This window comes from Patiria miniata, unplaced genomic scaffold, assembly GCF_015706575.1.
Source record: "Patiria miniata isolate m_02_andy unplaced genomic scaffold, ASM1570657v1 HiC_scaffold_9, whole genome shotgun sequence".
Lineage (NCBI taxonomy): Eukaryota > Metazoa > Echinodermata > Asteroidea > Valvatida > Asterinidae > Patiria > Patiria miniata.
Genome location: NW_024037076.1, coordinates 2788579 through 2812936, shown reverse-complemented (window position 1 = coordinate 2812936; position 24358 = coordinate 2788579). Strand labels below are relative to the sequence as shown.

The 24358-nt window shown below is 39.1% G+C and overlaps 1 protein-coding gene across 2 annotated transcripts in view; it reads left to right on the top strand.

Moving 5' to 3' along the window:
• LOC119720760 (rab GTPase-activating protein 1-like) overlaps positions 1-23121 on the top strand; it is a 45539-nt gene extending 22418 nt beyond the window's left edge. For both annotated transcript variants that reach the window (XM_038190594.1, XM_038190592.1), the window contains exons 11-22: positions 12767-12880; positions 15199-15273; positions 15837-15962; positions 16460-16603; positions 18222-18263; positions 19319-19447; positions 19616-19705; positions 19798-19908; positions 20260-20364; positions 20813-20968; positions 21241-21372; positions 21587-23121. In XM_038190594.1, coding sequence (XP_038046522.1) covers positions 12767-12880; positions 15199-15273; positions 15837-15962; positions 16460-16603; positions 18222-18263; positions 19319-19447; positions 19616-19705; positions 19798-19908; positions 20260-20364; positions 20813-20968; positions 21241-21372; positions 21587-21775 — 1413 coding nt within the window. In that variant the 3' untranslated portion in view covers positions 21776-23121. The remainder of the gene's footprint in view (positions 1-12766; positions 12881-15198; positions 15274-15836; positions 15963-16459; positions 16604-18221; positions 18264-19318; positions 19448-19615; positions 19706-19797; positions 19909-20259; positions 20365-20812; positions 20969-21240; positions 21373-21586) is intronic.
• The last annotated feature ends 1237 nt before the right edge of the window (positions 23122-24358 follow it).

The following is a 24358-nucleotide window of genomic DNA, read 5'->3' as shown; positions in this document are numbered from 1 at the left end:
GACTATTCACAGATCAGAGCTGCAGGATCTTTTACTTTCTGAAATCTTGACTAAACTTCCAGCTTTGACTCGTTGTGATTTTTTAAGTACCCAGATGTATAAGTAATCAACCTTCATGAAAACAAACAACCCCAATAAAAGCTCATAGCATTCGGAGTAGAGAATCTACAATTCCATGCATAAATATGATAATTGATGAAGGGGACAATAGTGTACAGCGTTGTCGGTACAGGTGTTTGTACAATTTGAGGCAAACTGTTGCAGTGTATACTCTTTTCCTATAAGTGCTCTTGAAATGTTTTTCTGGTCTTGCAAGCTTTTTGCTGTCATGACGTTGATGACGTGCTCGTCTGATATTTTTAGAAGATGTGGGTGTTTTTGTACATTTAGGTGTTGAGATAGAAGGTTGCGTGAAAAGAACAAACAGGTAAACTGGGTCGGAACTTCAATCAAAATGGGTCATCTGTAAATTTCACAGCGGACAGTCTACATAAGACAGTGCACATTGCTAGGAATTCTACTAAATTCTTCCCACTCGCTGTTTGCGCGCAAAATCTCCAGCAATTTGGTGTCAAATCAGTATGCGAGAGCACACGTTGACAGAGTGCAGTCAGTGATACCTTTCGTTGGATACAAACCAATAACAACGCGATCTTTCATCACTGGAAATCCTGGCACTGTTTAAAGATTTTCCTGGCCGGAACGTGCCGGAACATTTACATTGGTGGTTAAGCAATGACAGTGAAATGTGGGTACTCATTTAGAGTCGTGCATAAGTGGTCGCGCAGGATAAGTACGGCAATGTAACAACTTTTGAAATAAGTCTTCATTAGTATAAATAGCAGTTCTCGTTAGGGCTGTTCCGAATATTCGATCATTGACCGAATATCCAATTTTTTTGCCAGTTTGAATATTCGAAGAAAAAGAAAAACTAAACTACATGTATGCATGCATACATGACTGTTATATTATTTTAATTGTAATGTTAGGCACTTTTTTGTCAGATGCCACTTCTTTGTTGGTGGTAACTTTTTTGTCGACTTCATTGATCCTATCCTTTCAGCGTGTTGAAACCCTTGACAGTTATTTAAAATACTGTAAAACAATCCAACAACCCATAATATAACTCGCCTCGCACAATTTTAACCGATGTGGTTTGCGTGCAATATTTGACCGGCACGTCATGCAGATGTGGCTGGTGTGTGTAAAGTCTGGAATATTTGAATATTCGGTCAATGGCAGTTTCAATTAATTGAATACTAAATTATTCGAAAATAGACAGCCCGAGTTCTCATGAGATGCACAATTTCAATCGGTCAAACAGGAGAGATTTAGTAAAATGTTTAAATGAAACCCTAACCTGGTTGAGTCAAGATAACCGGTAAAAATCAATTGTTAAGAGAACTGACAACCAGGATTGGAACCTGTGACCATCAGAATGCCATGTCAGTGCTGGCAAGACAATCCTGCCCCTTTAAGCTAACGTTTCCAATTACTATTCAACCATGTCAGACATGTATCCATTCCATCCCCTTAGTACAGCTCCTGGGATGCCTCCCCTAGGTACAAGGAAAAATGTGGTTATGACTTCCTAACATTTCAGCGACAATTGCTAACATTCCCAGTGGAACATACATGTACACTTTAGTTCTGCTGCATTAATTCCATTTCCAGTCGAGATAGCAGGTATGCTCTCAAAATGTGAAAATGTCACGATTGTCCCCCAAGGCAAGCATGGGTTAATGTTAGCGCATCCATAGAGCTAGGTATGGTGCATCTAATGTGATGGGATGTGAATGCCTGTTATTGGTGAACAGTGCTTCTGTCCGAAGTACGGTGCGGTTGATGGCCTAAATATAGCTTTCCTAGTAAAAAAAACAACAGTCCTACATGCAGAACTGTGAAAAAACTGGTCAAGAGTGGCAGACAAGCGTGGACTCGCTCAGAAGCTGTCATCTCTGTTGACACAGGGAGACACCTTGTATCAGAATATGGGACCTGCCCCACGTAATGAAAGGCAAGTCACACAATATTATCTTCGGCCAGAGTATCTTGACAGGATCTAGGCTGTCCAGCCTCCTCCTGAAAATTACGATGCGAGATAATAATTGCCTAGGGACAAGTACCTGTTAATAAATCAACACTTGAGGGACACCTGACTTTTCAAAACTTTAAGAAAATTAAACAAAACAAAAAAACTACCGTGTAGGGTACATGTACATAGGGCATGAAAAATTGACTACATGTAGGTGCATTATAAACACTTTTTTAATAAGTTGAACCAACAAATTGACTGGAGCAGCATTTGAACCCACGACCTCTGGATTTCAGTTCCAGTGCTCATTTTTTTAAATGTAAAGAAATTGCAAGAACTTCTGAGAACAAAGTTTTAGATCCTCATCCGGCAGAATCCAATACACATGGACATGTAGTCATGGAAAGTGAAGGTTGAAGAGGTGCCTTGTTTTCCAATCTGATAAGACCTTACCATAAATATATGGATTAAGAAGTTTATTCAAAAATCTGCAACAGCACAATGATATTCTTGAGTAGAATAAATTAAAGTTTCATTCTACCGGTAGTACACTTTAACATGAGACAAAAACGTAGACCATTATGATAAATTTTGCTTCTCAAAACCATATGAATATATCCTCCTTTAAGTATGTAAATGCCTTCATGTACATCTGCCCATCTTCTTCTAACAGACCTTACTTGCATCAATCGTTGATAAGATAATGCCTTCCCATAGTTCAAGCAAAATGAGAGACAAGTAATTGGGATGTTTTTACTAAAAGGAGGTCATGTGACCTCCGGAAGGTGATGAAACCAACGAGTAAATGGTTGACTAGCAGAACAGGACGGACAATGTAAACAGAGCGGTCAAGTAATGATGTTGCCAGTTTGTTCTCAACACTGACCCAGATAACGAGGTTTATTAATAGATGGTGGTAACAGGGAAGGGAGTTTGCATTGTGAGTTCTTAATGGAGTTGATTCAGCTCACAAATATGACAATGTATTTTAAGTCCTGTCAAAGGATGCCATATTCCTGCATGGCGCAGCATGTCATTACTTTTTGTGCAACCAATTATCGTCAATGACCATAATGTGCATGCAAAAGTTGGTAACGGAATTGTTCTCGGACTTAACTTCCCTTTAAAAAAAAATCCTCCAGAGCCATGGATGAGAAGAAAAGTGTGAATTTAATTTTATTGATGATCAGGACTTCGTTAAACACAATGTAGGGAAGACAATTCACTTTTTTTGGGGGGGGGGCAAAAATGTAAAATTCCTCCGAGATTCGAACCTGGATTCTGCAACATTCAGACCACAGAAGTTAGTGCTGCACGCTATAGCGAAACTACACTGATGACCACTGTGGAATATAAGCTATAATAACTTATTCCGAATCAGGTGACATACCGGGTATTTATTCGGTCACGTGATATGTTTCATGCATGCGTACTACAGGTATTACGGTCAATGACTTTACCGAGATGCAAAAAAAATATTTAGCTTAGCACTGGCTTTAGAATTAAGCAACTCTTGATCTTACATATTCTTGGTAATGGCTCCGAACACAAATGCCAGACACTATCAATGAGACCAAAATACAGCTGGTTTCTGGTCCATGTACTCAAAAACAACTTTATTTCCCAGTACTAAGTAGGCTCAACGAAGTCAGCAATTATTCCTGGATTAATTGTGTATCACAAAGTTGGATTAGGGCTAAAAACAGTCTCCTAGTAAATCAGGTTTTTAATTTCCCTGGACATCAATGAGTCAAATTGTTAATTCTTAAATGTGAGCCCATCGGGGACTTGTGGTCTGTCTCAAAGATCAATCTTCTGCTGTCAATTAACAACTTCATCTGACCACCTCCGTCCCGCTTTTAAAAGAAACCTCTCCAAATTGTCAGTGGCTGGAGGCTGAGCTCTCTCTGCTAAATTTCTGCTAAATTAAATCTCTGAAAATCTCCACTAAATTAAAGCCCTCAGTTCTCACATTCGTATTGATGAAATTTGCCAAATACAAAAATAGAAGCTCATACCGTACATCCATTTCACCAATTTGCTTGTCCACCCCCAGCTGTGGAAATCTACACTAAATCTGTCAACATCAATTTGTTGTTTCTTTTCAGAAAAAAAATATGGTCCCTTTTGCAATTTTCTGTGACATCCCCCAGCCAGCCTGAATTTTACCACAAGATTGATTACTCATTGTCTGTGGCCCTGTTTTTCATTATAAAAGTCAGATGTTGACTCTGTACCGGTATCTTGTTTTTCAGCCACTTGTACATGTAGATCCTAAAAAGGATATATTTTTGTCCAAAGTATGTATTATTGTTTTGCCACAGTGAAAATGTCCTGAATGAAATTAAAACTACGTCGACAAAAATATTTGTCAGGTTTCAGTAAAAATTTAAGGCAAACATGATAAAATCAAGGTTTAAGTGAATTGGAAATGATCAAAACCACATCTGATTGGATATGGCTGGCTTGTACATACCCATTGCATTTTTAAAAGGTCAACTAACCCTCCTGCTGTCTGAACAGTCATAGACAGTCAAAAAAGCAATCTACTTCCCCTGCCATGCCTTTTACACAGGCTAGTCACCAACAGTCAGATCATATTTCAAGCAATGCACCGTGACTAGTCAAATTCAGTCACCAGGCAAAAGCAGGCAAGTGGTAGGCACAGCTGGCTTATCAATCACCTACAGTCAAACCATGGCTTTATCAAGTTATATAAACAGTCGCAGCCAGTCAATCCTGCTTTATGTCTGGTAGGCTGATAGCTCTTAAGTGTTAAAAACAGTCACTTGACTGATTTTGACTGAAAGGACAACTGGGCACAGAATGCATGTTTGCATAGGAGGGTTTTAATCAATGTAGTTTAAGACGACCCCACAATTAATCTTTGTATAGTATCGCAGTTCCGCAAATTCTCCAAAGATTCCAATCATTCAACATATTCATTTGCAATCGTAAAAATGTTAAAAACCGGGATTTATTTGCCTGCCTGGTTTCTCTCAATCAGAAGGGGCACCCATGCAAACATTCCAAAATCTCAAACATTTTTTTGGCCTTTATTTTCATCCATTGCTCCTCATTAAGATGTTTGTGGCAGCGAAGTCAAGCACTTAATGGCCGTTATCAATTTAACAGCCAGCTAGCTGGTTCCCGGTGGTAGGGCGCCGATGACAGGGCATTTGCAGTCTAATTGGCATGGTTTTTAGCAAACGAGGTGTCAGGAATAAGGTTTTTCACTTCTTCAATCACTTCAGAATGCTGAGACATGTTTAAATCTGTACAATCTAATGATAGATTGGTCCATGTTCTCCCGTGCTGTTGAAAGTTGGGTTGGTGATGTCATTTGTTAAATGAGGGTAGGGGGTAATGTTAGGGTAGTGACAGGGTATTCAATTTGTACAACGTTTGCTTTTGCTGTAATTTTCACAAATAGATGGATTTGGGGTTTGTTACACTGACCTGTTAAAGTTTGGTGTATAAATGCTGGAAAAACCAAGAAAAAGTTAGTCTGGTTGCCTGACCTTACTTCAGACAAAACAGAGCAATTTATTGATGTCGGGGAATTGTCAGGTCGGGAACCAGACTAGCTGGCTTGCACCCATTCACAGATGTGTAACCGATTGCGGTTTAAAATGTGAACCAGCTTAATTTGGTAAATTGGTGCAATAGTTGAACAAATTCAGTTTTTTTTTCCAATGATGGTCGGCTGACCATCGTTGGAAATTAATACAAAAATTCCACTTTTCTTGAAAATGACAGCAGACAAGGCCAGGTGCCATGATTTCACAGGATGCTTGAGACTATTCACTTATAATCAAGAACGCTACCGGTATTTCATAATAGTTTGTAGTTTTGTTTTGTGATGTTTGCAAATGTACCGGTATATTACGGTACATGGACCTTTAAAGTAGGCCTACCTACCTACATGTACATTACTAAATGGTTTTACTCCTTGATTGAAAGTGAATGTTTGCTTGAGTCTTCTGAATCCAGGAATTAAGATAATCTTTTATGAAATGTATGATAACAAATAGGACAACACAGTTTTCAATAGGGGGGGGGGGGGTGTTTGACAGTTTCCTTGTTATTAGGAAGGGGGGGGGGAGATGTTGGAAAAATGAAAAATGCATAAAAAGTAATAATTGTTGACATCAATATTTGAAACTTGTTTTGAAGAAAACTTGAAACCGCTCTTGAGAAATATGAAAATTGATGCTTGGCATTTGAGCGAACTTCAAAATGCCACATTTACCTGTCAGGTTACAATTAATGTCCCATCTTGTTTGCTCCGACGAACAGTTACTTATATTGACAGTCGTGCATCATGTGTAATTGATTTTAGTGTTTTCATTGCAAATAGTGAACCCCAGTACCAGGCACACATGGGGCAGGGGCGTGCTTCCAACACGTTCTTTGTATTTTCTTGTGCGTCATTCATTCTCATGATAAATTTCCACCTGTCCCGATCAGGTACGTACCGGTATATTGAATCATAGTTGTGGAGAAAGTTGGCCTTAATCCTAATCTTGGTCTTACTGCTACTTGGTCACAAACATGTAGCAAATTCCGAATAATAATCAGTATCCACGTTTAAAAACAATGCTTGACCTAGTTCTAGTGTAGGAAATTAATAGGACAGCCATTGAATTAATCGCGTGTGTACACTTGATTAACCTGAATAGGCAAGTGGCCTGTGATGAGAACAGAGTAGACATTCATTTGGAGTTACTCTGGTGTGATCATTAAGAGAATCCCATGAGCAGACCAATAGACTAGACACATGTGGTCATGCAGGGAATTCTGCTTGGAGGCTTGTGTACATGACCATGGGCTCGTCAGTAAATGACCCATTAACTAATATAGCTCCCCCCCCCCCCCAAATCAAGTCCTCAAGACCTGTTTGTCTAAGGGAGAGTCATGAGTTGACACTGCTAGGGGTAGGCATCGGAACCTGGCCACTGATGTCAGGTACCGCCGGTTCCAGACTATGGAGTTGCGTACCTATTACTTAGTTACTTCTCAGACATTGAAAAAGCAAGGTTTTGAATGCCATTTTCAAAATGAAAACCAGGCTACATTGCATACCAGAACAGATTTCTCGTTATTAACGTGCTACAGATGATGCTCGCAAAAGTTTCATTTACGCTGTAAACCTATAAAGCCCTTTAGACAACTTCCTGGATTTGTATTTTAGGGTTGGGTGTCTTTTACGGTACCTGGGTACCCTTGGTTTATGTCAATAGGGTAACCGGTTCCCATACTACCCGTAAATGCATACCACTAGAAACTGCAATCATCCCATAGGTCTATAAGCCCAACTGTTATACTTTCTGTTTTGGCGATTTTGCCCTCTGAGTTTTGTGTGCAGCTATCGCTTGTCAGATCAACTGATACATCTACATGTACCCTCTAGAATCACAGCATACCAAGTACCATAAGCCTGTCTCTCTTGGCCTAGTTATTTGTAATCGATGATAAAGATTCCCATTTTTGTTCAGATTCTTGTTTTGTGAGAAGCTATTCCGTAATTCAATCAAAGATTCATCTACCTTTTAGTGTGATGAACCCTTAGCGTAATGTTCCGGAACTTACATCAATGCAGCAACAGAACCAGCCACAGAACCAATTTCCTAACATGTTGGAATCCTTAAAACTATTTGATTTGTACTTGAAAGAATTAGTGATTTGGAATTATAAAGAAAACCAGTAATACCAGCTGCCAGAGAGAGATGCTAGCTCAGCATCATCTTAAATACACAACATGGGAACAATCAACTGATAATCCAAGAATTTTTTTAATTTTGGGGTTATTTTGTGGAGGAATTGAAAACCAGTTGGGCTAATACAGATCTGGATGCTAACAGGCTCATTGATGCATGGGCACAAACCACTGCATGTCCGCACACAAATCGATCACTCTGGCCTCGCGGAAACACACCTCTTCATTAAGCTCGGACTCACCGTACCGTGGAGCGGGCAGGAAATTAAACCCTCCCCTAGCAACGATCGTGTTGCTTTGGTATTTCCTGCGATGCTCCCTTGAATCTTCGGTTTGACCAGATAGGTAGATATCTCGCGATGCTGCGGTGACTTTTTGAAGAATGTCACCAAAGTAAGTGCCAGATTTGTCAAGTGCAAACTGCGCAAACAGCAATTGCCGCGTTGACTCAGTGATTCTTTCGCGTGTCCCTCTCTTTCCTGATGAAGCCCGACGTGTTTTTCGTCTTTTTAAGAAGTGCATCAAGTACTGAGGCAGTTTGCGTGAATGCGTTTGAAGAGCGCCGCATTTCGCTGTGTCATGTCGTAAACACAGCACTTTGTAGCAGTTTACCCGCAAAGTTTACTTCTGTGTTTGACAGCAGTAAGTGCCCCTATGGAAATCACATTGATTTATAACATTCAGGGTTTTCCATCTATCATTAGTACTTGAAGTGGAGTACAGGTTAAGAATTCATTGCTCTGCAAACAAGAAAATTAGTTCAAAGTTCTCTTTCTGTTTATCCAGCCGTGCCTTACTGTAAGATAAAAAAAAAAAGTACTGAGGAGAAATAGAGACAGGAAGGCCTTGCAATAAGTAATAAATGCATCAGTTGCAGACATCTTGACCTAAATTAAATATTGGTCTTGAAGATGTAAGTGTGGGAGTGTGGCCCAGTGGTTAGGGTTTGTGACTCATGATCAGAGGGTCAGGGGTTCATTTGAGCTGCTGGTCATATGTTGTGTCCTTGGGCAAGCCACTTCACTTGCCTCTCTCCACCCAGGAGTATAAATGGGTACCGGCATTAGCTGGGGAGTAGCCTGTGATGGACTGGTATCCCATCCAGGGGGAATAGAAATATTCTCAGTTGTTTCATGTTACTGAATCCAAAGATAAATGCTGGCCTGATATGATGGGCCATCTTGGCTCATGACAGACTTTGCTTTTTTTCACTTGAAGATGAAAAAGTGATGTTTTTCAATTGGTGTCATTTTTAACCTGTAAAGTCAAAATGCTGCAACCATTTGGCTAAAAAAAAATCATCGTTCTAGTTTTATAATTTACTACAATACAGGAGTCTGTTCATGTCACATGACGGGAAGTGACCAATCGCTGCCGTCTGCCTTGACAATAGACTTGATGACAAGTCGTTAGTCGTTTTTTGTCTGTGAACTCCAGTCGAACTCCATCGGCGCGGCTGATATAAGACTAGTACGTGTATGTATCATACGACATATCTAACGACATATCTAACGACTTGACGGATACATTCTTGGAACGATATATATGCGTGCAGCGCAATACATATGCAGTGAATCTATGTGGTGAGATCCAATGGCGCACAGCAATGCAAATGAGGACTCGTTCATTCCGTTACATGGGGAGTTCTTCTCAATACGTCGGGACATGTTTGCAGATCGGGCGACGTTTTAACGGCCAAATCCCTCAGCGTGGTCAATTTTGTATAGAAATAAAATGTATCATTGTGATATACTTGATTTATTTGAGTCGTGTATGCCCTAAAATGAATTTTGAAATGTTACACAACACAAAGCACAGACCCTCGAAGTAATGAGAATGATCTCCCGTGGTGGCCTAGAATACATGCTGGACTCTGAACCAATCAGAGTGCTCGCATAGAATTCACTAGCGATTCAAAACACTCCCATATGTTGTGTACAAAATAGAAAACAATTTCGCCAAGTCGGTTATTGAACATCAATAGTCAGCATCATTTGGTCTGGGAACCAGGCTACGCCACTGATCTCTACACTAACGTGTATACATGTAGATCGGTGGGCTACACGCTTTGCAGTGATATTTTGCGTATGTGGAACCAGTAACCGGTACCGTACATACGTGAAGAATTAATAACCGACTTGGCACCAAGTCTACCTTGACATACACACGCCACCAGATTCTCATTTTCAGTCAAATTACCAAATGCTAAAAACAGAATAAATGAAATAAAAGTACCTGTACTTCACCTGATTCTGGAGAAGTTTCTACTAATGTTAGCAATCAGTTAATCTCAACTGCACAAAGTTAATCCGTCTTCTTACATCATCATTGTACTATCCACTCTTTGTCGAGAGAGGAAAGATCCAGTAGTGCCGATCAGCCAGGCTGTATTCCCTTCACTCAGTTTCTGCTAACATAACAGTGCATCCCCTAGATCTTACTGGATGGCAAAGTAAAGTGCCCACACCATTTATCTTCCTTGTGTGATATACAAGCAGTGTTGCATCCCCGCAACATCCAAATGGATCATCTCAACCAAGACTGGCAGATTGAGTGCTGTACTGCTGTGGACCATTCCAATGGTTTTGAGGGAATTTTTTGGGACTTCTGTTAATGAGATGGGACAATGATAGTAAAGTCACAATTTGACATGTTTCAGATTCATCTTTTGGTTAACGATAAATTGGTGAATGGGCGCTCCATTCCCAGAATGATGTGCGTGTGTGTCGAGGTTTCCTGTAACCTTACAGTGCTGTGGAGCAGTAGCTATGTGAGATGTCGTTTATGGTTTGTCAAAGATTCACATCCCTTGTCAGCTCATGATCCTGTCCATCAGACCATAAAAATGGTGATTAATCACTGTTAAGGCAGGGTTGTCAAATCAAACATGGAATAATGTTGAAGGGTTTCTTTGGATTTTTTGTTGTTGTCCAGCCATGTTTGTGAGAGATGTCATGTCAGACAGTTTTGGAGACTGCAACATTTGATCTATGCTGATTGATTGCTTTACTGCATAGCCAACGGATGCAACATAGTACATGTTCAATTCCTGCTTTCGTTCATTTTCTTTTAAGACAAAAGACACATCCTTCAATTGCGTGCATGTGTTCTTTTATCTCATAACTCCCACATCTCAGCAACCCTAAGTTGAACCCCCGGTACATGTTTACAGCGCTGTACGCTAATTCTGCAAGCAAATGTAACATGCCTGACCTTTCATGGCAAGATCGAAGCCGGATTTTCGGCAAGAATCTTACGGTAATCTGATACCCAAGTGGGATTTTTTTCAGAAATTTTTGTACACTGGTTCCAAAAGTAACAGAAAACATTGGCCATATATACTGGTACACATGTTAAATGGCATCAAGAAATGTCAAATTCGCTATTAAACAAAAATCTAAAGTTAACAAGGAGAGAATTTGATGATTTTTCAAAATAAAGTGACCAAAAAAAAATTCTAACCTGCATGATTCAGAACAATTTTTGGCAAAAGTGAGAGATGATCTTTCTTAGTAAAGTTTGTGTGCACATTAATTTAACCCTCCCTCTCTGGCTGGCAATTTCAACAAGGCCAGCCCAGCAGTCAAAATAAGTCAAGTGACTGTTTTTTTAACAGTTGAGTGCTCCCTGCCTTCATAAAGCAGGATTGACTGGCTGTGATTGTTATGAAACCTGATATAGCTATGCTTTGACTGTAGGTGATTGATAAGCCAGCTGTGCCTACCAGTCACCTGCTTTTGTCTGTTGATGAAATTTGACTTATTGTGTCTATTGGAATATGATCTGACTGTTGGTGACTGGCCTGTGTAAAAGGCACGGGGGACAAGATTTACCTTTGATTGTCTGTGACTGATAAAACAAAAACAGGGTTGAAGGTTTGACGATGATGTATGCTGATTCAGTTTGTGTATGCATTTTTGTCAGACTCTTCTCATTTGATTTGTAGACAATTTCCTGTCCCTCCCATTATCCTTTGTTTTGTGCCCTCACTGTAAACCCACACAGATTGTCCTTAACCACTGAACTCACAATTTAATAACTTCCAGAAATAATTAATCACTCGTGCAAAAGGGTAATTGCAGAAAACGTCAATACGGATGATTGAACTGCTGCATATTTTTAGCTTCTCCCGACGTAGAATCAATTCCTTAATATTTGTCCGAAGAGGGTGTTTATTTTTTCAAGTCCGTTGTATAGATTTTGGAGTGGTATCGTCAGCATTTGTTAAAACGGGGAGAATTGATCGCATTTATGATAACATTTGTATTTAGGACCGATCTTTGTTCAGTGTTTATACGCTGTCTTTGGTGACTGTGCTAAGGCAGGGAGTAATATTGCATTTTTCACAGTGTGAAAATTAATTTTTTGGGGGGCTATTTTACGGATATTGCCGTTTGATTTATTGAGCAAAGCGGTCTAAACTCGGTAGGATTGAAGATTGATTTTCCACAAACACAAATTTTAAGTGGAATTTCTGGCGAATGACTCAAGTGATAGAAATGTCATGTTTATCCAGCAGTTTGTAAAGTTGTACATGTTAGTGTCCTCCTGAATGAAGGGTTAAATTCCTCCCGGATTTCTTCGGGCTTCATAACTGGAATTTTTGGGACAGGTGTTGTTTTTTTTTAAATATTTTGTAGAATTTTGTGATTACAGAACTCAGTGCATAAATTAAACACGATTCTGTCTGGGTAGGATAATATATCTTGACTTCAAAAGGTTTAAAAGTTACTCAAGAAGTTTGAAGATTTACATACTGCCCCTGAAGATTAGCGTGTGAAGATTTTACATAATTCTCCAAAATTAGGAATTATTGCAAGTCAGGGGAGATGATCTACATGTACTTGTACATTTGTTATAATTTGTCATGCTTTGTTGGTAACCTAAATAGCACCCTCTATAGTAATGGAGTCCATCATCAACAATCTTTAGATTTCACATTATGCATTGCCCAAGCTATAAACCCAGTGAATGCTCATTCTGTTTGCATGGTTTCTGTTGTCTCATTACAGAATTCACCGGCCGAGCAGGTCATTCTTGCCGACATCACCAGGACGTTCACAGCTCATGAGAAGTTTCAGAATGAGAGCGAAGGAGGTCAGGATGCTATGTACAAAATTAGTAAGGTCAGTACAAACTGTTAGAAAAATATTTTAAAAAGTAGTTATTAAATGTTGAAAAGTTTTTATAAATTTTGGCGTTGCTGTCAATAAAGTCCTGTAGAAGTGTTGCAGATATCCAAAGAAACCGACCCAAAATTGTGTAATATTTATTTATCCATAGGTTCGTATCGGCCATCCAAGCTCACAAAATAGAGTCGTCCTTTCTAATGGGGCTACTGCAAACTTAACTTGGATTACTAACTTCTTTATGCCAACCCTAAAATCTCACCATTAGTAGTAGAGAACATCTGGTGAAATTGTCTGGCCTCACAGTCATAGAGAAGAATATTGAATATCAGGTTTCATTTTAGACTTCTTTAAGACAGCAGTAATAAAACTGTTGATAAAATTGACTTGTGGATGAAAGGCCTAAAAAACAAATCAAAGTGTTTGTCACGGGCGGTACCTGCAGGAATTCCAGACAGTGTCAAAATGCCTGTGGATGGAAAGACATTGTCGGTCCCATTTTATACTTCACGCTTGACCTGTTTCTATTTAGGATTTTCAAATTGGGAATGATTACCGGCGCATTTTAAATTCATGGGAATGTGCGGTGAGGCTTGGGAATAAGGGCTGTTGGAATGGGGTGGGTACGTGTTTGGACTTAAACACGCGCTCGTTAAAATTAGCGTAGCAATCACTCGCCGAAAGTCCAGTTTAATGGGCGTCAGTTGGACAACCCATATGCACAGAGTGGAAAGGTCAGTTAGAGTTTGATTGGAATTGTGGCGATGCTACTTTGGGGTATTGGAATGTCGTCATTGTAGGTTTTCCTGGATGCCCAACAAATTGACAGTTGTTGAAGGATGAAGGGGTCATTTTTTTTGCATTTGTTACAAAAGTACTGTCCAAGTAGCTGTAATGTATAAGGACATCTTACTTTCTTGTTTTTGTGAATAGTTTTGTTAGAAGACATTGCAAATTAAAATTTTGATGAATTAGCACTTGTTAAAGAAAACTTGAACCACAATTTTTGCATCGTCTGGCGTGAAATATACATGTATCGTGCATTTCGGTAGACAAATCTTGAAAGCCACCAGTTTATCCTTGTCACATTGAGGTGTCGTAATTAATTTATCTACAAATTTGAAGTAAGCAAGCCCGACTTTACAGTGCAAACTTAATCACTTGATTTGGTCACAGCTAGCTTTTAACAACTTGACACTCAACATGTGCGTGACAAATTTCAATATGAATTCTTGTCATTTGCTGTGTTTTGCTACAAATTTGGTTCTGAAATTTGCCCAACCTTTCTGCAATTCCGTGTTTTATATAAGAAATCAAGTTTTATGAAACATCTTCGGGAAGAAGTTAGTGATAGTTTTGCATTCTAACCTTTCATTCAGAAATCGCTATCGGCGGTTAACCTCTCAATTTGGATCTGTAGAGCAGCTAACGTAGTTACAACAGCACTCCAAGGAATTGCACTTAAACAAATATTCATAGCTTCTCAAATCTGATGTAATTTGGTGATAGCTGTTCCACTGGTTTATATTTAATAACGTCATCGGAGGATGCGGGAACGCAAGGATCCGATTATTCAGAATGCACCAGAAATCTGTCATATTTTTCCAGGAGTGCCCTGACATTTGTCTTGGGCTGGCTTGGGAAAAAAATGAGAAAAGAAATCAACAGATAAGAAATCGCTGCGGTTTGTTTCTCAACAAAACTGACGATTGAAGCCACTTGAGAAACCGACTTGTGATTGATGTCTGTTTACCTGAAAGTGACCAGTGGATTTGAACTCTGACCTGACCTTATAATGGAGGTCATTCTTAAGTAGGTAAAAGGCCAATGAGTGTGAAACCTACATGTAGTGTGGGAAACTTGGTTTTGTCTTAAATTTGATTGATATGCAAGTACCGGTTATGTGATGCAAATTTTGTGTGTCTTTGTGGTTTGTAATATAAAACCAAAAACATTTAACAGCACATTTTTTGAACTCCCTCATCTCTGGCAAGGCTGTCTTTTCTGATGTGCCTTTAGTATTTTTTTTTACTCCAAGTAAGGTTTTGTCCTTTTATTAGGTCTTAAATATGTATTGCGATAACCAGCTCAAGGGAACATGAGGTGTTAAATACAGGGATGTAGTCGAGTCCATCACAAGTCCAGTCACAAGTAACAGTGGATGAACAATAACAAAGGAATGTCTCAGTCATAGCTCATTTGAATAGCTTGTGGGTTGAATTGGGACTGGAGGACTTGTGATGGACTTGCAGGGACTTGTGATGATATTGACGACATCCCTGGTGTGAATGTAATTCCATTTGCTGTCATTTCAGGCCTATTCAGTGTACGATTCGGAAGTTGGCTACTGCCAAGGGTTGTCCTTTCTTGCCGCTGTTCTCTGGTTACATGTAAGTTGGTCCTCATCTTCATCCACTGCCCACCCTTTGCAGAATTCCGCCTCTCTGAATTACTGAATTAAGCACACTTTCTTGGTCTGACAACATGTGAACGAATATGCCAAGTTGTGCTTGAGGTTACATGGAAATGCTTCCTTCAACGCACGCCCGACAAATTTTCTTAAGACAAGTTTTAAATTGATTGATATGAGACAAATTTGATCTCTGGCAGTAGCTGAGACGAATTCAATCTGCATTGACGAATATTCTTGAACACATAGTTAAATAGGTTAACCTAACTTTGAAATTCAATGATAAATGACTAAAATAATTTTGCTAAAAGCAATGATTTTCCTCGCGGACAAATTTTGGATGTTAAAATTGGTGAATTGGAATGAAATATGTTTTAAAATAGCAGGGAAAACATATTTCATTGATTGATTACTAACAAGGTGCGAAAATTCCAGTTGCCCATCCAAGCATGTATGAAGAGGGCAATATCACAGAAATGCACTTAGCGCAGAAAATATTTGCTTAGTAGAAGCAGTTAACCTTTTGTTGTTGGGACTTTGCAGATGCCGGAGGAGCAAGCTTTTGCCGTGCTGACTAAGACCATGTATGACTACCATCTCAGAGACCTCTTCATGAACAGCTTCGTGGAGTTACACGTCAAGTTCTATCAGCTGGAACGACTGATGGAGGTCAGAGGTCAATTAAAGAGCCATTCACATATAAGGCTTTGGCTTGCAATCACATACGTACCTATGGAAGCCGCTGAAGTGGCTTTCCATAGATGTATGTGTAAATGCTGGTCATAGTCATGTAATTCAGATGCGGCTTAAGCTGACATTGAAGTTAAGAGCTCCCTGCCTACATCAAGCAGGATTGACTGGCTGTGATTGTTATGCTATGCTTTGACTGTAGGTGATAGATAAGCCAGCTGTGCCTACCAGTCGCCTGCTTTTGTCTTTTGATGGAATTTGACTGCCACAGTGCCCGTTGAAGTATGATCTGACTGTTGGTGACTAGCCTGTGTAAAAGGCATGGCAGGGAACAGGATTGAATTTCTGACTGTCTGTGACTGATCAAACAAAATGAGGGTTAAAGAAATTCAATCTTGCATAGTTTCTATGATTCTTCGAGTCTTTTCATGATTGGTTGATGAATCAATTGAATTTTTTTGGTATCTTTTTTACAGGATAACATCCCGGACCTATTCTCCCACTTTGTACATATCGGTATTGAGGCTCACATGTACGCATCCCAGTGGTTCCTGACGCTATACACAGCACGCTTCCCACTCTACACAGTGTTCCATATCATGGATCTCTTCCTGATGGAGGTAAGCACAAACAAACAAACAGTCAGAAGGACAAACAGGCAAACCTCTGCTTTGTCTCCTACGTTGCCTTCGGACTGCAGCTTTCTGGTCCCAAACTTGACGAACTCCTGTTTAATTTTGTTTCATTCACCGCTTTTGCTACGTCAAGTTCTGTCACACAGTTCTGATGTCTTAAATGCTTGATTTGAATATTGTACGTATACATGGCATTTATGTGGAGCTGAAAATGTAACCAATGCTGGAAACAATACCAAACTTTTGGAAAATGGCAATTTTTAACAGGTCTGTAAAGTGGAGTGATTTTTTACCATTTAATAGCCTCATGACTTGCTTTGCACTTTAACCCATTAACACTTGTACTACATTGTATTACATTGTGTTTATTACTGAAGAATCAATAAAACCATAAAATATCTGGTGTTACATTGACTAAAAGGAACAGTCATACTCAACTTGTAACAACCAGTTTACTTGTATTAACAAAATAATTTAGTCTGATTTCCAAGCTCAGTTTTCAACACATTATGATTTTGATAGTGTGCCAATGCCAAAGCAAACAAATGTTAGCGCGGAATAAAAAAAAATCTCCATTTTACTGACAATTGTAGTTAGTTGTTCGCTGAGAGCAGTACTTCCAGAACTCGGTTTTGTACCATCTGTCTTGTGTATCACAAATACTAGCAGTAGCACATTTGATGTCATTCACCGGAAACTCCCAGGGGAAATATTTCACTATAGAAACGGCCGAGACTCTGGTGTAGCGTTACCTACTTGAAGGCGATTGAGAGGAAACACAATACAGAAGAATACGGATGATGTTGAAACAGATTCATCTTGGGCTTTTTTCGGTGGCGAACGATTCCAATTTTTTTGTTTGGCCAGGCTTAAATTGGATTTTCTGGATTGGAAAATTTTGCAGCCATATGTGGGTCGTGGAGGAGATGAATTGGAGCTTGAAGGAAGATTTCTCGTCCCCCCCCCCCCCCCCCCCTGAAAAATAGGGGAAAAAGGAAAAAAATAAGAAAAGGGGTTGCCTGTTTTGATATGCGTGCCAAGATGAATGACACTATCATGATATCACTAACCCACATGTTGTTCATGATGAGGATGACCCAAGCTGAATATCACGTCATCTAAGCCCAACTAGATTCTCTGCAGTTAATATGATTACACTCCCAGGCAAACCTCACACAATGGCAGCCGGCTTTATCGAATTAACCGCCCAAAACCTGCCGCCGGCCAAACACGATAAGTGAATTACCAAACACAGTCCATTCTTGGTTTTCACTTGATTCAACAAATGACTAGAACTGAGTTTAAAGGATTTCCATCAGGAGAGCAAAATTGGTCAAACCCTGGCATGCCGGAAGGCAAGTGATAAAAAGTGCAGTATCAGTTGTGTGTACAAAGTAAACAAATGAATCTTTTAGTTATTTTAGTAAAATAACTAAGTGAGTTTATCAGAATCCAAGATGATCATCCTTAGCCCTGTTTTGACAAGCTTGGGACAGATTGGTTTTCTGTTAGAGTTTAGAATTGTTATGCCTGTCCCTTTTTTTTGTTTTTTTTGTCTGTTGTACTTTCCGTTCATATCTTACTTCTATGTTGTTTTTAACAGGGAATGCCCATAGTATTCAACATAGCCATTGCTCTGCTCAAGGTAAGATTTTAGAAGAACCTGCAAAACATTCTTGTACTTTTTTCTCCTTAAAAAATCTTGGTTGTTAGTAGGTTTTTAATAAAAAAAAAATAATAATCTTCGTCATCCGCTGAAGTTTTGAATGAGGTGTTGGTAATTGTTTTTCATAAAAATAAATATTTTTGTAAGTGTGATATCTCATGAATTGAGAAGAAATTTAAACTTTCTTTTTTTAGGGGGAGCAAACTTGCATGTCAGATAATACTTTTCAAAGTGATATTTGCCACTCAGTTTTTTTCCCAAACCACAAAGGACGTTTAATTTCCAAGCACTGTTGTCCATTTTTCTCTAATCCAATTCACGCTGGCCATTGTAGTAGAGGAAATACGTGTCTTCCTGTACGATGTATAAATACACCTATGAGTAAGTCTCAAGTGATTTCATTAAGACCAAAATCTCTCAAGGATAGGGGGATCCCACTATGTAACAGTGAAACCTGTGAGAAGGTGGTGTTCTTTAAGCAACAAGAAAATTTGTACTCTGTTGGATAAATTCTGCAGTAAATGATTCCTTTGCTTTTAGTAGATGGTGAGTCGATAAAGTATTCTATATTTTGATGAAAATTTTGTTTGAAATGTGTGGTCTAAATCATGGTTACAAGTTTCACTTCATGTTTGTCTTCGTATTGATTGCTGATTCTTTTCAGTCTTGATTTTACATGTAATAGTAAAATGGTCTACATTTATTGGTTGAACGTTCACAGTCTTCAATTGCGCATGCGCAATACTTCCAAGGAGTCGGTATTGCAGAGAGTCCTAAATTCACACTACACCAGCACTGTTTTGTTCACACCATATAAGGAGATTTTTAGTACCACTCGCGAGAGGCACATACCATAACATTTATAATTTTTGACTTGTTTGGACTTTTTGACGAAAAGATATTTATGAATGGGAATAAATATGTGCTTAGCCGGTTTAAACAAATATGTTTAAAAGTGGCTTGGGGCCTGAAGTTTAGAAATATTGGGTTAAGTATTTTTTTGAATCAATGATGTTGTTGGTTTTTCTCCCTAGGCTGCTAAGAAGGAACTCCTTGGCCAAGACTTTGAGGGTGTCTTGAAGTACTTCCGTGTCACTCTCCCCAAGCGATATCGCACTGAAGAAAGTGCACAGGAGCTCATGCAGTCAGCACTCAGTACTAAGGTAAGGGGCGGTACTACAGGTCCTGAGAGAGGGGGGTGGATTATTTCAACTTCTTACGTTTCAGACTGTGGCCCAATTCAAATATTTCTGTCCATTGTGAATTATCCAAATTTTTGTCAGAGTTGACGGCACTATGTTTGAATGATTTTCCCTTTGTCTTGATTGCAGATCAGTAATCGTAAGTTGAAGAAGTACGAGAAGGAATTCTACGCGATGAGGGAGGACGAGGATAGAGAAGACCCACTGGAGAGGATTGAGGTAAAGCTCTACTGTTTCTTGAAGTTGATAGTTCACAGATAAAGTGTCTTGAGTATTGTATTTATAGCTAATGTTTTGGTATCCACTAACAGCGAGAGAACAAGCAGTTGATGCACGCCAACATCCGCTTGGAGCAGGAGAATGATGAACTAGCCAGGGAGTTGATAGTCCACAGACTGGCGATGGAGAAACAACTTGATAAGGTACATTTAGATCTTTCCTAGCTGAGAACTTGGCCAGTGATTTAAATTCAGAGCGTAATCACCGGATTCGTGTGTAGTTAGGTCGTAGTATTGTGTCCAAATCTTTCCTGTGCTTACTTCATCTGCTCAACAGCTACTTGAAATCAGCAAGACAAGCTTCAACAAAGTCTGACATGCTCACACTCACACATGCCACACACGTCTTGTTCATGGTGCGTTAGATGCACTTGTTGCCTGCTTTGGAAGGGGCTTAGTCAAATCCGGGCAGGATTTGATTACTACGGGAAAAGAAAAATTGTTGTTGAAGAGTTGGAGCTTTAGATTCTGATGGCATTTGTGTTTATGTAATAGGAGAGGGATCGAGCTGATGAGCTTGACCGGGACCTAAAGGCCATCAAGCTGCAACTACTAGACACGGAAGAAGAGAATAAACATCTTGAATCAGAAACTACTCAGGTAAGATACAAGCAAAGGAGGAGTCAGTCACAAGTCATTACAAGTCATCACAAGCCCTCAAAAGTTAAGTCAGTCACAAGTCCGTCAAGTCAATTAAAAGTCCTCACAAGTCTATCAAAAGTCAATCCCAAGTCAGATCGCAAGTCGAATAGAGAATAGTCACAAGTTAATCATAAGTCCCCTAGTTGTACATGTAAGTGAAGTTAGATGCTATTCAAACAACAGAACGTTTCTTAAGCCTTTGTCAATCCCCAGTTTCCTGTACTCGTGGCTTGACTTGTGATTGACTTCTGATTGAACTTTGATTAACTTGTGATTCAATTGACCTTGCAAACTTGAACCATTGGTACAAAATCTCTGCGTATTAACAAATAATCGACTGGTCAGTTTCTTACAATGTTATTGAATCCTAGTTGATCCTAGAAAGTTTGTTTTCCACTTGCCTTAGATCAAAGAAATGTACCGGACGGGAATGGAAAAGTCGGAATCAGACTCCAAACGGAACGCCACCATCATTGCCGACTACAAGCAGATCTGCTCCCAGCTGAGTGAACGACTAGAGAAACAGCAGACGGCGGCCAGGGAAGACATGAGCAGGTTACGGGTAAGATATCATGACTGTAGATAGTTCAAATGCTCTCCAAGATCTTGTTGCTTAAAATATTAAGGTGTTAGAGATTGTCCTACAATTTTTAATAAAGCATCTGAACAACTCTGTTTCTTGTGTCCACAGTGCTGACTGAAAATCCCACTACTTTGGTTTTGGGCATCAGTGCAGGCCTCCTGACTTTCATTAGATAAAATATGTCAGTTTATTTCCCATAATATCTTCAAAAAGTAAAAGCATGTTTTCCCCTTGTTTTTTTGTGGTTATAGCGGAAGTTGCAAACATGCGAGCAGTGTGCCAATCTCATCGACGAAGACGGTAAACTCAACCAATCAGCCGCTCTGATCCAACCAAGTGAAGAGGATGAACCAGAACCAGAATTAGCTGCTGCTGAACAACAGGTAAGAGTGTAGAATCCATAGGTTTTAGGGAGGGGTGGGCGTGGTCAGGGTGGGGTACTCATAATGTACGTGATCAGGCACACTTACACCTCTAGTATTGTCATTGTGATTGTCATTGTGTTTTTGACATTGTCATCGTCATCATGTTGTTGTCATATTCATTGTGTTTTGGTTGTTAACATGTTTTTGACATTTGTTGTGTCCGTTTTGCCAGATCCGAGAGTTAGAGCTAGAGTTAGCTCAGACCAAGCTTCAGCTGGTGGAGTCTCAGTGTTTAGTGCAGGACTTGGAACATAAGCTCAATTCTTCCATGACGGAGCTGCACGCCTCGCGCAATAACAGCTGGCTACAGAAAACATTCTCATCACTCAAAGACGCTACCACAGCAACCAAGAAGGAATGATAAAGAAAAACGTATCAACTGGGGTCAAATTTCATTGAGCTATAAACAAAATTATGACCATCTGAGGCAAAGTGAGGAATGTCCCCCAAAACCTTGATCTAAGTAACTGACGCCTGGAGTCGGATACTAAAAAAATCATGTCAAAATCAATATTGGTCGTTTTGTATATTTGAGTAGCCAAGGTAGCCAAGATTCACGCTTTGCAGTTTTGTTGGGGAAAAAATACCCCCAAAAGTGGGAACAAAACTGCAGAATGTTTTTCACTGCCGTTGGCGGTGCAATGCGTGTCTTTTATTTTTTTCAAAGACATTTTTCTCGAAATGACATTGGCAAAGTTTGCCGGGAAACTGCTGAAGTTCCTGTGGCATACGTTTATCTTCGGAATACTTTAAGCTACAGAAATATATTGGTATCATTGGAAAGCCAACATAACTTGAAAAGTCAAGGGTGGGGTTATTCCTCACTACGCCATGGCAGGTCACAGGTAACGTTCTGTAAATTACTAAGAGAAACGGGAAGACTCAAGAAAGTTCTGATTGATAGATTCTGGTCTCCCTCTCCTAAACATGTTTGTTTGTCTGTTTGTTTTTCCCTACATTTTCCATATCCCACTGCTCCCCAGCCATTCCTCTTTTATTACTTAATTTTTCACTTCGTAAATTTAGATTATTTAGTGCAATCCAGATTACATCTGTTAAATTCTTCCATGTGGTTGAATCCTCAAAAATTGAAGAAATATAAGAGTATAGTCTTATAATCTACATGATGTGGCTCTTTCTTTGCTTAATTACGTATGTGTCCTATAATTTTTTGTAATTTATGGAAAAGTCCATTTTTGGAGGTAATTTATGGAAAAAAATGTGTACATGTACAATTGTTGAGGAGATGTTCTGAAGTCAGTTGGGAATTATGTTGCCAGCCGAGGGCAGCAAACATTGCACCATCTGACGAAAAGTGTAAATCTGACCGAAACCTCTTGAGGTTTGACTAATTAAACAAAAACAAAGCTTGTTAACATTTGCAGTAACTCTTGTACATATTTAAATTTGTAGAATTATTTAATAACCTTTTCTTTTAAGTTAAAGACTGTTTACCAAAGACCAAAGTGTGGATTTTTGTTGTGTGAAATTTCCCCTTGTAAGCATGAAATGTGGCCCAGGAAATTTGATAAAAACTTTCAGCAGGTGAGAAAGTCAGAAGCATTTATGGAGCTGGGCAATTAGGCGGTTACCCAATCTCACACAGGGTATTAACTTGTTCAGTTTCGATTGCTGAGCAGTTTGCCTTCCTTGATGGTTAAAAGTAATATACTACATTTACTTTTGCTGTAATTCTCCGAAATGGATGGATTTTTTTTTTGGGGGGGGGGGAGTATTTTATAGCAAATACTGTTAAACTGACCTGTTTCGTCGATGCTGGAAAACCAAGAAAAAAATGTTCTTGTAGTCTGGTTCCTCGGCCCTACTTCACAGGAGACAGGGAAATTTATAGACGTCGTAGAATTGTCACGCCAGGGAACCAGACTAGCTGGCTTACTCCCGTTCATGGATGTGTAACCAATGGCAAATAAAACTAAATTTGGAAAATTAGGGGCAGTATTTGTAAATGTCAGTTTTTCCAACGATGGTCGGCTGACCATCGTTGGAAATTGATACAAAATATTCACTTTTTTTTAAAAATAACAGCACGCCTGGTGCGATGGTTTCACAGGATGTCTGAGACTGTCATTCCTTTCAGTCAAGTAAGGCACTTCATAATAATTTGGTAGTTTTTTTTTTCTTGATGTTTGCAAATGTTGTATATTACCTTTAAATTTACTGGTAATACCGGATATTTCTGTATATACTTATAAATAATCTGTGCAAACTGTGTTCATGTGTAAAAAGCAAGTGGTAAAATGTGTCAACGGAAGAAAAACCAATGAAGTAGGCCATTTCAAAAGAAAATATACAACTCACAAACACAACCTCTCCTTTGTGTTGTCAAATAAATATGCAACATTTGTATAAGCATTCATGAATAATAGCACCTTGAAAAAGAGGCAAAACTTATAAAAAGTAATATTCTCATGTCTTGCTTTTTCCCTTGAATATTAAGATGCATAATTTCGACCCTTTGAAATTGAATGCTTAGTTGTAAATATTCGGACGCCATGTATATGTATTTTATTTATATGTTTAATCAATATAAACTGTTAATATAGAAACAGAACGACGGCCAAGATACGTAGAAGCAGCCACACAAAGTAACAGTGTAAACAAATGTTAGAAAGCATTGTTAGGAACGTTGTCGCTGGAAAGATTATGTATTCGCAGTGTGTTTGTCAACAGTAGTGTGTATATTTATGTAGGTCGGAACAAGAACGGAGTGTGGCAGTTCTGTAAGCGTTTTCGGATGTGTATTTATGTTCTTGTACATGTGTTATAACAAAAATATGTCAATGCAATAAAACGATGTAAACTGCAAAAACAAAGTGTTGTTTGGAATATGTAAGATAGCTGTGATTGTCTTTTGTTTGTTGGCAGGGAAAATAAGTGATTACTTTGTTTTTCTTGTTTGTTTTAGAAAATTGTGTTGATCAGT